Raw genomic sequence first — 17,860 nt, forward strand, 5'->3', positions numbered from 1 at the left:
TGGCCCAACATTTCAACTCCCCCTCCCACTCTGCCGAGGACGCGGAGGTTCGGGGCCTCCTTCACTGCCGCTCCCTCACCACCAGACGCCTGGAGGAAGAACGCCTCATCTTCTGCCTCGGAACACTTCAACCCCAGGGCATCAATGTGGACTTCAACAAGTTTCCTCATTTCCCCTTCCCCCACCTCACCCCAGTTCCAAACTTCCAGCTCAGCACTGTCCCCATGACTTGTCCGGACTTGCCCTACCTGCCCGTCTCCTTTTCCACCTATCGCCTCACCCTCTCCTTCCTGACCTATCACCTTCATCCCCTCCCTCACTCACCTATTGTACTCTATGCTACTTTCTCCCCACCCCCACCCTCACCCTCACCCTCCTCTAGCTTATCTCTCCACGCTTCAGGCTCACTGCCTTTATTCCTGATGAAGGGCTTTTGCCTGAAACGTCGATTTTACTGCTCCTTGGATGCTGTCTGAACTGCTGTGCTCTTCCAGCACCACTGATCCAGAGTCCACCTCCTCAATCTCCTGCCGCCTTTGCTGTTAACCCGCACACATGGCTCACATCCCTTCCATGCAGTGGTAGTTAACATAAAAATGGCGTAGGCCACTCGGTTGGAGCTTCTGCTCGTGAGGCGAATTCTCTGATCGACTCAGCGCGCGCCGCCCACAACGGCTTCCCTTCCTCCCGTCAAAATAATATAAAGGTTCCGACACTCAAAGGTTTCCGGTCCTGCAACAGCGTCTCGCTTCCGGGCTGCGTTTGAAGTCCCTGCATTTGGTTCCGTTCAGAGTGGCGTTGGATTGTAACCGCTGTTCCGGGGAGGCCGCGTGCGAGGTGGCTCGTGGCCACAGCGCGGGGACCGAAGCCGGCCAGGCCTGAAACGCGGGGCCGCGCCAAGGTATCAGCACCGCTGTGAGTAACGAGGCGATCGGGATATACGTGAGGCCGTTAAGCAAATAATCCGCGCGCAGGTGAGATACGAGACGGCCCTGGTATCCTCTCGGCTTGAAGTGCGGTTGAACCATAATGTATCTTGGTTTAACGTCTCACCTGAAAGAAGGTACTGCGGGGAGTGCAGCACTCCTTCGGCACTCTGTTAGACATACAGGCTCAAAACTACGGTGTGTGTGTGTGTGGTTTGATCCTATAATTTCCTGACGACAGAAACGATGCGTGCCGTTGTAAGCAAGTAACATCTTGCATTTGTAATACTTTGTAACCTGTTGTGAGTGATTGGTACAACAGAATCTCTGCAGCTCGTGTGTCTGTGTATGGGAGAAAAAGTTACAAAGTTCAACAAAAATGTAGAGAAAAGGCACGAACTTCATGGCCCCCGGCACAGTGGCACAATATGATTGAATTATGTCAAACTTAGTTTGAAAACGCTTCTGAGAAAATGTCTTGGGTTGTTTTACTATGCCAGGTGCTACAGAAACTTATTAGGTGTTGAGGGAAATGATATAAATTCGCTCGTGTTTAGAATTCCTTTCTTCAAAACGCACTGGATGCAGAATTTTTAATTTTTTTAAAGGCCAAGCTAGTTGGATTCTTAAAATTGTTTTCAAAATACATTTTGGGTATGAGGACATCACTGGCAAGACCAGCATTTATTGCCAAGAGGGCAGTTAAGAGTGAATCACACATTGCTGTGGATCTGGAGTCACCTGGCCAAACCAGGTAAGGGTGGTAGTTACTTTCCCTAAAGGATACTAGTGAACCAGATGGGTTTTTCTTGCAGTGGACATCATTAGATTCTTAATTCCAAATATTTATCGAATTCAGATTCCACCATCTCCTGTGGCAGGATTTGAAGCTGAGTCCCCAGAACATTACCTGGGTCTCTGGATTACGTCTAGCAATAGTACCAATTGATCATCACCTCCCCCATTCTGGTGCATGGACACAAATCTGAAATTACTGAAGAAACTCAGCAGATTTGGCAGCAACTGTGGAGAGAAAGCAAAGTCAATTCAGGTCACTGATCCTGAAACATTGTCCGTAGATGGATTCTTGATTACAAAGAGGTTAAAGATCATCAAGGATTTGCAGAAATGTAGTGTTGAGGTTAGAATCAGCAATGATCTTATTGAATGGTGGAGTAGGCTCTTGTTCCTTGTTCGTATGCTTATAAATAAGAAAAGATGATCAATGTCAAAGTAGTCTAATAATCATGGATCTAAGTCAGGTTCATAGCTCTTTCAAATTCCTAAACAAGTGCAGAAAATAGTCAAGAAGGCTCTTGGAATGCTGGCCTTTATATGTAAAGGGGCTGGAGTATCAGGATGCAGACATTTTCCTGCAGTTATACAAAACTTGAGTCAGACTCCATTTGGAGGACTGTGAGCAGATCTGGGCACCACACCTTAGTAAGGTATTTTGGTCCTGGAGGGAGTTCAAAGCAGGTTTACAAGGATGATACCTTGATTTCAGGAGTACATTATGAGGATAAATGTGGCCTTTATTCTCTAGAATTTAGGTTAAGGAACGATCTAATCCCCTGACCATGGCAAAAATAGGTACAGATGCACAATCCTTTATCCGAAATGCTCGGGATCAGCTGGTTTTCAGAATTCAGAATTGTTTCAATTTCAAAATAATTGGCAGTTTGGTGAAATTTTTTAAAAATTCCAATGAATATACTTACTGTGAATAAAATGGGCTCTGAAACAAAATTGCTCCCACATGTTGCATCTGAGTGACACGCATCGAGTAGGTGTGGACTTGGGTTAACTGTTTGGACACCAAACAACCTTGTTAATGAGAGAAAAAAACTGTACAAAAAAAAAACATTGGAGCTTTTGGAATTTTGGATAAAGGGTTGTCTACCTGTATTTGGATCAAGATTGGAACATTTGGGTTATAGAATATGGAGATGTACAGCATGGAGATAGACCCTTCAGTCTAACTTGTCCATGTCAACCAGGTATCCTAACCTAATCTAGTCCCATTTGCCAGCACTTGGCCTGTATTCTTTAAAACCTTCCTATAGACTCATCCAGATGCCTTTTTGAATGTTGTAATTGTACCAGCTTTCTCCTCCTTCCTCTGGAAGCTCATTCCATACACGCCATCCTTTGTGTGAAAATGTTGCCCCTTAGGTCCCTTTTTAAATTTTTCCCCTTTCACCCTAAACTTCTGCTCTCTAGTTCTGGACACCTTCAGGGAAAAGACCCTGTCTCTGTATCCTGACCATGCTCCTCATGATTTTATAAACCTCTATGAGATTGACCCTCAGCCTCCGACACTGCAGAAAACAGCCCCAGCCTATTAAGCCTCTCCCTGTAGCTCAAACCCTCCAACTGTGGCAACATCCTTGTAAATCTTTTCTGAACCCTTTCAAGTTTCACAGCATCCTGTTACAGAGGTTTATTAGATCCAGAGGGGCATGGATAGGATAAATAGCCAAGCTTTTTTTCTCCAAGGCGGATGAGTCCAAAACGATAGAGCATAGGTTTAAGGTGAGAGGGGAGAAGTTTTAAAAGGAATCTAAGGGGTAACTTTTTCACACACAGGGTGGGGCCTGTATTGAATAAGCTGCCTGAGGAAGTGGTGGAGGCTGGTACACTTATAACATTTAAAAGGCATCTGGATGGGTATATGAATAGGAAGAGTTTAGAGGGATATTGGCCAAATGCTAGCAAATGGGGCTAGATTAATTTAGGATATCTGGTCAGCGTGGATGAGTTGGACCGAAGGGTCTGTTTCCATGCTGTACAGTTCTCTGACTGTATAATTGGAAAATTGAGGTTCATTTGTGCTGCATCAGTCATTTTATCTGCTGCTTTGTCAACTTGCTTTATTAAAAAAAGGCTCTTATATTTTCTGATTTTGCTATTTTATTTTTGTCCCTCTTTGTAGTTCTACTGAAAACTGATGCAATTTCCCTGAATGGAATTGGAGCAGTTGCAGATGTTTTAACTGTAAAGCAACAAAGTGAGGTATTGTGCTATCCTGTAATGTACAATAAAAGTCGCCAGGAGTGCTGCATTCAGAATCCAACTATTGATTTTATCATGCGATTTAAAAAACTTGCATCCTTGGATCCGAATATATAATGTTATAAAATAATTATTATTTTCACAGATGTTGCTTTGCCTGTTCTGTTCTTCAGCATTTATTGCTTATATTGCAGCCTTCATGTGCTGTTTTAAGTGGCAATATTTTCACAAAACAAGTTTTCGTGAGTTTAAAATATAATTTCTGGTGACAGTGCAAAATATCATTTCAATTTGAATTTCTTTCGATATACCAACCTTGTTTTAAAATATGAAGTTAAATATGATTTGTGATTTTCTATGTCCTAGCAAGATTTGAACTTGAATGTGAAGAGATTCAGCAACTGTGAATCTGACATTCTTTACAGTGAAATTAGACCTGGCATATACCTCACATTTGTGAACAGTGATTAATAATGTTGCACATCAGAGTGCAGAAACATAAGTTGATATTGGTGGGAACTGAGTAACTGTTAGATAACAGCAGTGATTTAGAGAAAATACAAAAATTATTAAAAATGAAGATTGCTCCCTCAACTGTGTATTAGATTATTCGAATGATTGGCCTGAATATCAAGGAAAGACTGGAACAAATATATTTTCATTTCTAAAATCTGAGATATTGATATTGCAATTTCTTCAGGTATTCAGAATGATAAACATATTAATGAACAGGATTTTTACTGATTGTAAGATCAAAGACCAGGTGCTACAATTTTGAGAAATTTTGGATACACAATATGGGAAATTGAAGAAATTTTTCATAGCTCTGAATAAATTATCACAAATGGCGTGGAATACTGAATTGATCAAAGCACTTAAAATGATACCGAATCGTCACAGTGAAGAATACAACAAACAGCTCAAACAAAGTCAGAGAATGGGACTTCGTAAACTCAAGAAAGATAGAATGGTGTTCAGAGGATATATAGTACAGAAACAGGATTCCATTCAAAATGTCCATACTGGTGCTTATGATCTACTCTAGCCTTGTTCCATTTTTCCACATTTAAATTTTTGATTGTGGCATTTTTTTCTCCATTAGATGTTGGTCTGGCTTCCTCTTAAACACTTGCATGCTGTTAGCTTATCATACAAAGTTTGTTTTTGGAAGCTATTCTATGAACCCCCATGCCTTATGTGATTTGCAAATAGAGATAGCTTAATGAGAAATTGAAAAAGAATAAGAAAGTGGTGAAATTGATGAAATTCATCTGCTAAATATTAGTACCCATTCATTCTAAAAAAAAATATGCAGGAAAATAAATTGTTAGCTTCTGAAAAAATCTTTCTCCCCTTGACTATTAAAGAATTCTGGATTGATGAAAGTTCTTTTCATATAGTCATTCTGCTTTCTAGACTTCATTTTTTAGTTTGTTTGTTGTTCCATGTTGTCAAGATACAAAATTAAATATACAGGATGAAAATCAATTACCATCATGTTTGTTTTACTTTTCAAGAAACTATTCTGACAATACGCAAGTGAAAAGCTGCTGAAGGATGACATCTGAAAATATTCTTCAAAAGGACTGGTATGAAATTCTTGGTGCAAGTCCATCACACAGTATGCAGGAGCTCAGACAAAATTATCAGAAACTAGTTCTATTGGTGAGTCTTCTTTTGTGGAGCAGGAACGTTTATTGAAAAGCAGCATTACTCCTGTTTGTTTTTCACCGTAAGCAGGTGAATAATGGTAGTGTTTTAAGTGAATGGTAAAACTGCAAAAGATAGATCAAAGAGAAATCCCATATGTGAGAGTATTTATAAATCTGAAACAAAAAGAGTTAATATCTTTATAAGTTAAATAATTACACTATGCAAACTCCTGTTACATAAACTGATAGTAAAAAAGACCCATTTTGACACCGGATGAAGCAGGTAAAGAAAAATAATGAGATCAATGATGATAAGCTAAAAAATTGTACTGCTGAATGTTGTACTGAAGTAACAAAGACTGATCTAACCTGGCTGAGAAGATCTGTCCTGGCCCAAAACAATATGGGACTGAAAGTTGGAGAGAAGATTTGATCCGTTGGACATTTATGGTGGCATATTTGTCACAAGTTTTGTGACTTGACATAAACATACCTTTGGAGTGGAGTGGCACTTTTCTGCACGAATAAAGGATTGGTATGGCAAGTTACATGAACCTTGGATGACCAGGGATGTTATGACTTTGGTCAGAAAGGAAAAGGAAGCATACATAAGGTCTAGGAGGATAGGCACTGATGAAGCCCTTGAAGTATATTAGGAAAGAACTTAAATAAAGAATTAGAAGGGCTAAAATGGATATTTAAAGGGCAGTACCAAACAGGATTAAAGAGAATTCCAAGGATTTTTATATAAATAAAAAAAATAGGATAGCCAGGGAAAGGGTTGGCCCACTCAAGGACAATGGAGGGAATCTGTGGAACCAGAATAGGTAGGTGAGGTCCTAAAAGAATACTTTGTGTCGGTATTTACCAAAGAGGAAGAATTGGTGCAGGATGATCTCAGGGAAGGGAGTTTCAAATTTTTGGGCAAAGTTACTATTAAAACCGAAGAGGTGTTGTCCACCTTAAAAAGTATTAAGGTAGATAAGACCCTGGGTCCTGATGGAATCTATCCCAGAATATTGAGGAAGGCAAGAGAACAAATTGCTGGAGCATTAACAGACATCTTTGTATCCTCTTTGGCCACAAGTTCCAGAGGATTGGAGAATAGCCAGTGTTGTCCCATTGTTTAAGAAGGGGAGCAGGGATAATCCAGGAAATTACAGGCTTGCAAGTGTCAGGTTGGTGGTAGGGAAATTATTGGAAAATATTCTCAGGGATAAGTCTGAATGCGTTTAGAAGCAAATTAACTTATTAGTGATAGACAGCATAGTTTTGGCCAGGGGAAGTCATGCCTCAGTAACTTGATTGAATTTTTTGAGGAGGTGACGAAGATGATTGAGGGAAAAGCAGTTGATGTTTATATAGATTTCAGTAAAGTCTTTGATGATGTCCCCCATGGCAGTCTGGTACAAAAGGTGAAGTCACATGGTATTGGGGTGAGCTGGCAAGCTGGATACAGAACCGCCATAGTCATAAGAGAGAGATGGTAGCAGTGGAAGGAGGGCTGTGACAAGAGGTGTTCCACAGGGATCAGTGCTGGGATTTCTGCTGTTTGTGATCTAAATAAATGATTTGGAACAAAACATAGGTGGTCTAATTAGTAAGTTCACAGACAAACAAAGATTGGTGGAGTTGCAGATAGTGAGGAGGATTGTCAGAAGATACAGCAGGATACAGATCAGTTGGTGGCATGGCCAGAAAAATAGCAGATTGAGTTTAATCCAGACAAATGTGAGGCGATGCATTTTGGAAAGTCAAGTACAGGTGGAAATTATACGGTGAACGACAAAACCCTTAGGAGTATTGATGTACAGAGGAATCTGAGTGTGCAGGTTCACAGATCACTGAAGGTGGTAGCTCAGGTAGATAAGGTAGTAAAAAAGCCTTATGGCATTCTTGCCTTCATTGCAAGGGGCATTGCATATAAGGATAAACAAGTTATACTGCAGCTTTATAGGACCTTAGTTAGGCCATATTTGGAATGTTGCATACAGTTCTGATCACCACTTTACCAGAACGATGTGGATGCTTTGGAGAGGATACAGTAAAGGTTTATCAAGATATTTCCTGAGATGGGGTATTTTAGATATGAAGAAAGGTTGGATAGACTGGGTTTGTTTTCACTGTAGCACAGAAGGTTGAGAGGCAATCTAATAGAAGTTTATAATATTGTGAATGGCATGGATAATGTAGAAAGTATGAGGTTTTGTCCCAGGGTGGAGGTATCAATTACTAGGTGACATAGGTTCAAGGTGCAGGGGGCAGGGACTTTAGAAGAGATGGTCGAGGCAAGTATTTTGCACGAAGGCACTGCCAGAGGACGTGGTGCAAGCAGACACATTAGCAGCATTCAAGAAGCACCTAAACAAATACGTAAAAAGCAAGGGAATAAAAGGATACGGATCCTGTAAGTGAAGGCAGTTTTTGCATGGAAGGGCAAAATGTGTCAGTACAGGTTTGGAGGGTAGATGGGCCTGTTCCTGTGCTGTATTCTTCTTTGCTGTTTGAATGTAATACTTTTAATCATTCCTCACAGAGGCTTGAGGATCTTGGATTTAGGGATGTATCTGTACTTCTCAGGAACTAAGTGTATAATCACATAATCAAGAAAGGAGTGAATAGAAGTGGAACAGGAGTGTAGTTGAACATAATTTTGTAGAAGTATAAAGATGGTTTGGTCAGGGAATTGACAGTTGAGATCATAAATCCAGACAGCTGTGTATCCTATGTGGTGCCAGGGTTCATGACATCTACTTTAGGGTGGAAGAGAACTGCAGTGATGGGGTAGGATCTAGTCGTTGTAGTCCAGTAAGGTACTAATGATATAAATTGACCATCACAGAACCAAAAACCAAAAGCATATTTTCCTTTATTTTAGATTCCAAATTCCCAAATACTAACAATGTGTGGAGTTGAATTTTATCAGTCTCTGAATGATGAGGTCAGGGGTGAGAAAGTTGGGAAAATGAGAGTTTGAAAAAATGAGATATTCAATATCAAGGAAAGAAAATCCGATTTAATAGCTGGATCAGAATCTCACTAGTGAGTAGCAGGAACTTGTTTGCAAAATATTAACATCTCATTATCATCTAATCTCACCACCTCTATGCACATTGCTATTTTCCCAGGTACCAGAGACAAATTAGGCAATGCCAGTTCCTTACTTGAAAGTCAAAGTGACCACCTGATAGTCACAGCTCTTCTCTGAGCATCCATCTTTACATGCATTTCCTAACATCTCCGAGCACACCCCATAGGCAGTGAATGCCTGTATCTTCCGTCCACAGAGGTTGGCATCAAAAAAGCACCTCACCACATAATCATAGCCCATCTCATCCTAATTCATATTGAAATTCATTTCTTCAATAGAGGAGGACTTATGACTGCTCATACTTAATGAATGTGATCCCACACAGGAGTATATACTAATTTTAAAGATCTGACATGTGAATGTTTCCTCATAGTTATTGTATATTTTCCTGTATTGCGGTCCAACTTGCATACAAATCAACTTGGCAGCCTGGGGGTTGCCTGTACTGCACTTTGAAACTCATCGACACCTTACATTGCAGGCTATTTTATGCGCAGGAACAGGTGCTCATTTCATGTATCAGAATAGGGTGCATCTCTGTCCTTTTCTCTTGCTTTCTTTAGTGTTCGCTTTCTGCATTTATTTGGATGTTCACAGCATCTTTAACTTGTTTAGCCTTGCCTTTAATTAAACACTGAAAGCCAGCTAGCTTTTCCTGTTTGCCAACAATGAACAGTCAAAGGGATGCACATGTTTGTGTGTGAATGCTACACCTGCATGTGCTTCAATCAAATTGACATGTCCAGCAGTTCAAAGGGGAGCAGCCCTTCGTTCAGTAAAGGGGAACTCTGGTCAGTCCGGGGCTATTCTGTTCTCGGTTATGAAAGGTGTTGAGGTGTTCTGAATGAGTAGGAAGTGTAGAGGGAAGGAACATTAGTATTTTGGCAAGTTGAAGTGGGTGAGAGCAATTTGAGGAAAGCTGCTGCATGCAATACTTCGAATAGTAAACCTTGTGCCTTCAAAAGAGAGAGGTGCAGTGGCAGAGGATCAAGTATGAGGTAGCAAGGACATGACAGTGGCAGTTACTCTTTGCAGACTGCAGAATGTCATTAACATTCTTATGGTACTGCTGTGCAATTACTAGACTGCGGACAAAGCATTGACCTGGATGACTACTTCAGATAAGGCTGGCAGCATTTGAAATGGTTTGCAACTGGGATTTAAGTATGGTATTAATGGTGTGAACTGTGGAAGGTCCTGGCATTTCACTGCTCCTGACTACTAGATTGCATGAGAGTCATGCATGGAAGTGCAATGTATACTCCTGAGGTGTTCAGCAAAAAACTGAGAGTAGAGATTGTAGAGAAACCCTCTATGAAATTCCCCTGAAATTGACACTTAGCCAAATTTTGGGAAAGTTGACCTTAATTCAGTGAGAGACAATGCAAGGGAAAAGTGTACCATCTGTAGCCAATTTAAAAAGCTTAAAATTTATTAAATTTTAAGGTAATATCTGTTGTAGTCCTGCAGAAATGAATTGCAAGTCAGGAACTTGGACAGAGTATAAAGAACAGCAGAGGATGATGAGATAATGAATAAGAAGGGAGAAATTGGAATACAGGAGAGGGTTACCATAGCTGAATCCCCCACTGTCAACTCATCATTGAACAGAACAGCCATATCAGTATCAATACCGTACTACAAGAGCATTTTAAAAGTCAGGAATTCTGTGACATGTAACTGTTCTTGACTCCTCAAAGTCTGTTCACCCATTATGAGGTACAAATGAGAAGTGGCCTAGAATATTCTTCACTTGCCTGGATAGCTGTGACTCCAAACCTCAATAAGTTTGATACCATTAGCACAAAGCAGCCCACTTGATTGGCACACCACCTAACATCTTCAACATTCACTCCCTCCACCTTGATATACAGTGGCAGCAGTGGATACCATATTTCAGATGAGATCTGTATAGAGTTCTTTCCATCACACTGTGGGAAGGATTTGATTGCATTGGAGATGGTGCAGAGGAGATTCTGGCTGTGAAGAGATCCTATATTGGCCAGGATTGTTTTCCTTGGAGCAGAGAAGGCTGAGGAGAGACTATTTGAGGTGTGCAAGATTATGAAGAGCTATAGTGTCAATGGGAATTCACTTCTTCCCTTAGTAGTGAGATCAATTACCTGGAAGCATAGATTTAAATAACCTACAAGGGTTTAGGGGGAGATTATGGAGATCTCTCTCACTCAATGGCTGGTGAGTATCTGGAATTCATTGCCTGAAAGACTGGTAGAGGCAGGAACCATTGCAACATTTAAGAAGTATTTAGATGAACACTAGAAACGCCGCAACATATGAGGCTACAGGTCAAGTGCTGAGAAAAGGAATTAGTTTACTTAGGTTCTTTCTGAGTAGAATGGACACAGTGGGCTGAAGGGCCTCTTTCCATGCTGTAATACTCTGTAACACACTGATGCTCCTTAGAAAGCACCTTTCAAGCCTGTGAACTCTACCACCGAGAAGGACATACTTGGAAACACCACCAACTGCAAGTTCCACTTCATGTCAGGCACCTTCCTGACTTACAACAATATCACTGTTCCTTCACTGTGTCCAAATCCTGGAAGTCTCTTCCCAATCCTGCTTTGGGTGTACCTATATCAAATGGACTGCGGTGGTTCAAGATGGCAGCTCACAAATACATTCTGAAGAGCAATTAGGAATGGATATAAATGCTGTTATGCACATCCTCATAGAATCATAGAAACCTTACGTTGTGGAACAAGGTCATTCATACCAATCCACCAAGACATCACACCCAGACCCTGTTATATCCTGTAACCTCACATTTACTTTGCCTGATCCATCTAGCCCAACACATCCTTGGACACTGTGGGGCAATTTAGTATGACCAATATGCCTAATTTGCCCATAGAGTAATAGAGATATACAGCACGGAAACAGACCCTTCGGTCCAACCCATCGATGCCGACCAGATATCCCAACCTAATGTAGTCCCACCTGCCAGCACCTGGCCCATATCCCTCCAATTCATATTCCCATCCAAATACCTTTTTGAATGTTGCAGTTGTACTAGCCTCCACCACTTCCACCATAGAATGTACTAGCTCATTCTATACACTTACCGCCCTCTGTGTGAAGAGGTTGTCCCTTGGCTCTCTTTTATATCTTTCCCCTTTCACCCTAAACCTATGCCCTGCAGTTCTGGACTCCCCCACACCAGGGAAAAAACTTTGTCCATTTATCCTATCCATGCCCCTCATGATTTTTGTAAACCTCTACAAGGTCACTCCTCCGCTTCCGATGCTCCAGGGAAAACAGCCCCAGCCTGTTTAGCATCTCCCCATATCTCAAATCCTTCAACCTTGACAACATCCTTGTAAATCTTTTCTAAACTCTTTCAAGTTTCAAAATATCTTTTGGATAGGAAGCAGACCAGAATTGCATGCAATATTCCAACAATGGCCTAACCAATGTCCTGTACAGCCACAACATGACCTCGCAACCCCTGTACTCAATACTCTGACCAATAAAGGAAAGCATACCAAACACCTCCTTCACTATCCTATCTATCTGCGGACTATGGGAGTAAACCAGAGTATCCGGAGGAAACCCAGTCAGACATGGGACGAGCGTGCAAACTTCACACAGACGGTCGCCTCAGGCTGGAGTCGAACCCAGTTCACTGGTGCTGTGGGGTAACAGTTCTAACCACTGAGCCATTGTGCTGCCCTTAATATCCTGTGAATGACTTTTTTTTAATGTAAAAAGATGTAATATTCTGCAGGCATTTACAAAGGCAAAGGATAAATAAAATGAGCATTGGTCCTCTGAAAGTGAATCGGGGGAATTAATAGTGGAATATAACAAATTGTTTGATGAAGTGGTATTATCTGTCTTGTCTTCACTATTGAGTATATAAGTAACATATCAGTAACCCAGAAATAATTATGAATCAGAAGAAGAAAGGGAAGGAGGAATTTAAAACTACCACATTCGCCAGGAAAAGAGAAAATTATTAGAACTAAAAGCTGGCAAGTCCTTAAGTCCTGATGAATTTCACCCTAGAGTTCTAAAAGATGTGGCTGCTGAAATAATAATGCATTGATTTTTATTTCCTAAAACTCCCTTGACAATGGAAATGTCTCCTCAGATTGGAAAATAGTGCATTTGTCTCCTTTATTCTGTTACCACTGTGTCAGGAGAAATATACTGGTAATCAAGCCCCATTGCTCCACCAGTCACACCATTTGTATAAATGTGTTGACTTAATCACCAACATGGCCAATTTATTCCCTTTTGTACTGCTATCCAGAACAAAAGAACTGTTCACCAGGCTTCTTTTAATGAACTCAAAATAATCAATTTATTATAATACAAAACCTATCATTAATTCGAGTAGCAAATGCAGGTTAATATCTAAACTGTAATCTAGAATTAGAACTATAATCCCTTTGTTTCTACATTTGGAAATAATGATGAAATACAAGCCTCTTGTACAAAATGTGAAAATAAAAACATTCCTGCTTGTCAAGGGTCTGAAAAATGCTGGATTCCACTGACTTCCTCAGGTCTACCGGGTTTCTTGTCAACTAATTCAAAGTGCTGTCAGCTGCAGAATGATGAAATGTTTTCAATTCGGATTGAAATCAAGCTGGATCTTTGGAAAGTGACCACAGTTTGACTTTTCAGGAAATCTTTATCATGTATGGCTGTAGAGGCTGGGTCATTAAATATATAAAGGTTGAGATAGACTAAATCAGTAAGGGAATTGAAGGTTATACAGAAAAGGCAGGAAAGTGGCGTTGAAATTTATCAGATGAGCTATGATCTTATTAAATGGTGGCACAAACACAATATAGTGGATTGAATGACTTACTTCTGCTCCTAAATCTTATGTTTTATTCATTTAAGCAGAAGATAACCAGAATTATTTTTTTTGTGAAGATTGTCAATTTTTCAAACTCACTTTCCCAGTGTGAGGTGGAATTGAGTACCTTTTTAGGCCTAGGATATTTTTAAAATGGATAGGTGGGAATATGGCATTAATGGCAGACCTTGCTGTAGCATTATCTTGTTTAACTGCAGAGGAGGCTTGAGGAGTTGAATTTGAATGTTCTTATGTCTCACGCATCTATAGTCGTTCAAAGGTGTTATAAAAAAATGGTTTGCGACTAGTTAGGGATGACCTTGGTTCACAAGATCAGGATGTAGAATTGATTTGGGTACAATCTTGTGTACTTTCCAAACTTTCTCACCACTGCACAACAGTGGGAGTTCCTGTCATTATCTTGATTTCTCCCTCCACAGAAGTTTCCAGACCTGGTGACTATTTTGATCATCATCTGCTTTTATTTTCAATAAGAACTTTGAGCCAAAACTACTTGAATTAACTGATTATTTCCTCTGTCACTTCTTGCATGGCTTCAATAAGGCACTTGCTATTCATTTGAAAATAATTCAACTATTAAACAGTTGATATGAGTTATGAACGAGTTTGGGATCTTAGCTGTACATAGCCTCATTGTAACATCAGAATAATATATTGTGTATGACACTTTATAATGTTTCATCCCATTGTGTCATCCAGTTCGCCACGAAGTGCACTCCTAGCGTTTGATATTCAAATAATGAAAAATAAAGGAGTGAAAGTGACATGAGTTGGTTATGGCGTTTACAGTACAGTCTTTTTACACCACATCAGTGTGTTATGTTTGTGTTTGAAGTAGACTGGGGTAGCTAGTCACTGTTAGATGTGAGGGGGAATTAGGCTGGTGAAAGAGAAAAACATGATCAATGCTGGGCCAATTAAATACTTAGAAGGAGAGGAAACATACCAATTAGGAACAAGAAAAAGCCATTTGGCCTTTTGAGTCTGTTCACCTTTTAACAAAATTATTACTTTTCTGTTTGTGTTGAATTCCACATTCTCATTTACTTCCTGTAACCATTGATTTCCTTACCTAACAAAAATTTATCTGTTTGCCTGGCTTTTTTTTTTCAGATGCTGCCAGACCTGCTGAGTTTGTTCAGCAATTTGTTTTTGTTAAACATCTACCTATCTCTGCCTTAAAAATGTTCTTTGACCCCTCCTCTGCCACCTTTTTCAAAGTCTCACAGCCCTCTTAGAGCAAACACTCACTGGATTGATGGATAAATAAATTAGCAAAATTTACAGCCAAAATAACTGAAGAGAACTGAACATTGTCATTCTGTGTTTAAAATGTTTTCTTTTTCGAAACATCTGTTGAAAGTGTCTTCCAGTTGCTCGACCTTCAACTTAAAAATTAATTGAGTAGCTCGTGAAGTTCATTGTCTCTGTGATTGAGAGTATTCAATCAGTTTTCTTTGCCACTTTTCTCCCTAACAGACCCGAATTCTCATTTTTGTGTTGTTTCTTTCCTATCTCCCCTATCTGAGCTCAACTTGTTTTAAGAAACAACCTCAGCTTCCTTAACTACTTTTTGCTTAAACTACTCATCATTCACCTTCCACTGCAGGTCCTCCATGTTAACAGTTCGCTGTCTTTGGGTCATGTCACCCTCCTATTTAAATCTGCCATTATCGTTCATCTCTTGTAAAGGACCAGCCTTTGACCATGCCTTCCTTCCAAATCACTTGAACATATTGTCGCTTCCAAAATCTGTGCCCATTTTTTCCGGAAACTCCAGTGTTTAAATCCCTGAACTCAGGAATTCTGCCTTACTTTAGTAGTGAAACAGTCAAATCAGTGTCACAAATTACACTTTTTGGCTTTTTGCAACAAAAGTAAACATTCCATTCTCATCTTTCTTGATCTATCTGCAGCCTTTGTCATGGTTAATCATGCCATCCTTCTGCAGTGCTTCTTCACTGTTATCTAGCAGGATGAGTCTGCTGTCACTTGGTTCCATTCTTAGATATCTAGTCATGCCAGATTATGACTTGAAATGGGTTATCTTCCTACTTCCTCAATATTTACCTCTGGGTGCTCTCCAAGACTCTATCTTTTGCTCTATCCTATTTTTCAAACACCTGCTGTCCTTACTCAATATCCTAGAAACGCACAATATTAATTTTCCTATATGCTGTTGACTCCAGATCGACCTCACCACTGCCTCCTGTCTTGATGCCTTCACTTTTGTAAACTATAAGACTATTTACTGACATCAACTAGACCATGAGCACTGATTCTGCCTCTTTTTGGAAACAGTCTGAGACTAAACCAGTCTGTTTGCAATCTTGGTGCAGACTTGCCAATTGGATACTCGCCAAGGCGGCCTGTTTCCACCACTGAAAGCTTGCTCAGCCCCTCCCCATATTAGCTAATCTGTTGCTGAAATTCTTATTTGTGACCTCATCAAACCTACTTGGCTATTCCAATGCACCTTTGACTGGTCTCTTCCATTCATCCTTGTTAACTTTGAGATCATCGAGATCTTTTCTGCTATGACAATTCGCAGCAGTTCCCCTTCCCATACTGCTTCTTTACTTGTTGAATTGCATTGGTTCCAGTCAAGCTCTCCTCCTTGTCATCAAATGATATTGCCCCTCCTATGCATTCAGTCTCCTGTCCCTAACCCTTCTAGGTATCCACACTCCTCTGATTCCAGCCTTTTAAATATCCCTAATTTTAATCACTCCCATCACTGGTGGCCATGCCTTCAGCCAAATAGACTCCAAGGTTTGAAAAATTTTCCCCATACTTTTCCACCTCTTTAGATCACTTTCCTCCTTTGAAAAGCTTCTGAAATCCTGTCTCTTTATTGCATCAGTCCTAATATTTCAGGATGTCAATCATTGTTTTATAATATTCCTGTGTTGCCCCATATGGGACATTTATTATATTAAAGGTATTTATGACAATTGATTAGATTAGATTCCCTACGATGTGGAAACAGGCCCTTTGGCCCAACAAGTCCATACTGACCCTCCGAAGAGTAACTCACGCAGACCCATTTCCCTCTGACTGATGCGCCTAACATTATGGGCACCATAGAATGGCCAATTCACCTGACCTGCATATCTTTGGACTGTGGGAGGAAACCGGAGCACCCAGAGGAAACCCACGCAGACACAGGGAAAATGTGCAAACTCCACACAGAAAGCTGCCGAGGCTGGAATTGAACCTAGGTCCCTGGTGCTGAGGCAGCAGTGCTAGCCACTGAGCCACCATGCCTTTAGGTGTCACCATCACTGATGCTAGCTTTATTATTCTAGTTTAAATTTCACTGTGTTCCTTTAGTCAAAGCAATTTTAAAAGGGAGAAGAACAGACAAAGGAAGCACCTGGTGAAGTCAGTGCAGGGGGGAGAGAGAGAGAAAGAAACTGACACCATAATGAACCTGCACAGTTACTGTCTTTGTGGTTTGAATTTATTTATCACTGAATATAGGAGCGCATCTGGGAAAATTAACAAACAGTGAAATTCACAACTGATCTTGAAGGAACTGTTTGGGTGAAGTTCACAGCACAGAAACCGATAAGTGAATTGTTTTAAATGTGTGGGTTCTTTCTTGAGGATTTTTTTTGAGATATGTCTCTTGATTAAACTTAAAATATAAGCCATAACTATTAATTTAACCTGGAGCAGTGTTTTGTAGCGGAATAAGATCTGTAGATTGTGAAGGAGTAAAAATGACCTTTAGTAGAGTGATATGTGCTTCTTGTCAGATGTGGGAGTTTAAAGAGAGTTTAAGGGTTACTGCAGAATATATCTGCAATGAATGCTGTTGGTTGCGAATTCTATCAGATCGATTGGATCGGTTGGAGAGACAGTTAAAGACAATGAGGAATTTGCAACAGCAACAGTATGTAATGGATGGCAGTTATAGGAAGGGGGAAAAGTCACAGATACAGAAACATTGATGGTTTAACTCCAGGAAAGGTAAGAGAAGTAGGCAGCTAGTGCAGGAGTCTTCTGTGGCTATCCCCATTTCAAATAAGTATGCTGTTTTGGAAAATGTAGGGAGTGATCGATTCATAGGGGAACATAGCATGAACAGCCAAGTTTCTGGTATTGAGACTGGCTGTAATGCAATGCGGGGTTCGTCAGGTTCCAAGAGATCAATTGTGTTAGGGGACTCTTCAGTCCGACGTACAGACAGACATTTCTGTGGCCAGCAGTGAAAAATCAGAATGGTGTGTTGTTTCCCTGGTGCCAAGATCAAAGATGTCTCAGAGAGGGTGCAGAATGTTTTCAGCAAGAGGTCACTGTCCATATTAGAATCAATGAC

General features: G+C 40.4%; 1 protein-coding gene across 4 annotated transcripts in view; it reads left to right on the plus strand.

The window, feature by feature from the left end:
• The first annotated feature begins 803 nt into the window (after positions 1-803).
• Positions 804-17,860, plus strand: part of dnajc24 (DnaJ (Hsp40) homolog, subfamily C, member 24) — a 93,728-nt gene continuing 76,671 nt past the window's right edge. Inside the window, exons 1-3 of one of the 4 annotated variants that reach the window (XM_060839052.1) lie at positions 804-974; positions 3,862-3,941; positions 5,459-5,606. In XM_060839052.1, coding sequence (XP_060695035.1) covers positions 5,499-5,606 — 108 coding nt within the window. In that variant the 5' untranslated portion in view covers positions 804-974; positions 3,862-3,941; positions 5,459-5,498. The remainder of the gene's footprint in view (positions 975-3,861; positions 3,942-5,458; positions 5,607-17,860) is intronic. The other 3 variants (XM_060839053.1, XM_060839054.1, XM_060839055.1) reach the window with 3 other exon arrangements.

This window comes from Hemiscyllium ocellatum, chromosome 18 (assembly GCF_020745735.1).
Source record: "Hemiscyllium ocellatum isolate sHemOce1 chromosome 18, sHemOce1.pat.X.cur, whole genome shotgun sequence".
In the NCBI taxonomy this organism is placed as follows: Eukaryota; Metazoa; Chordata; class Chondrichthyes; order Orectolobiformes; family Hemiscylliidae; genus Hemiscyllium; species Hemiscyllium ocellatum.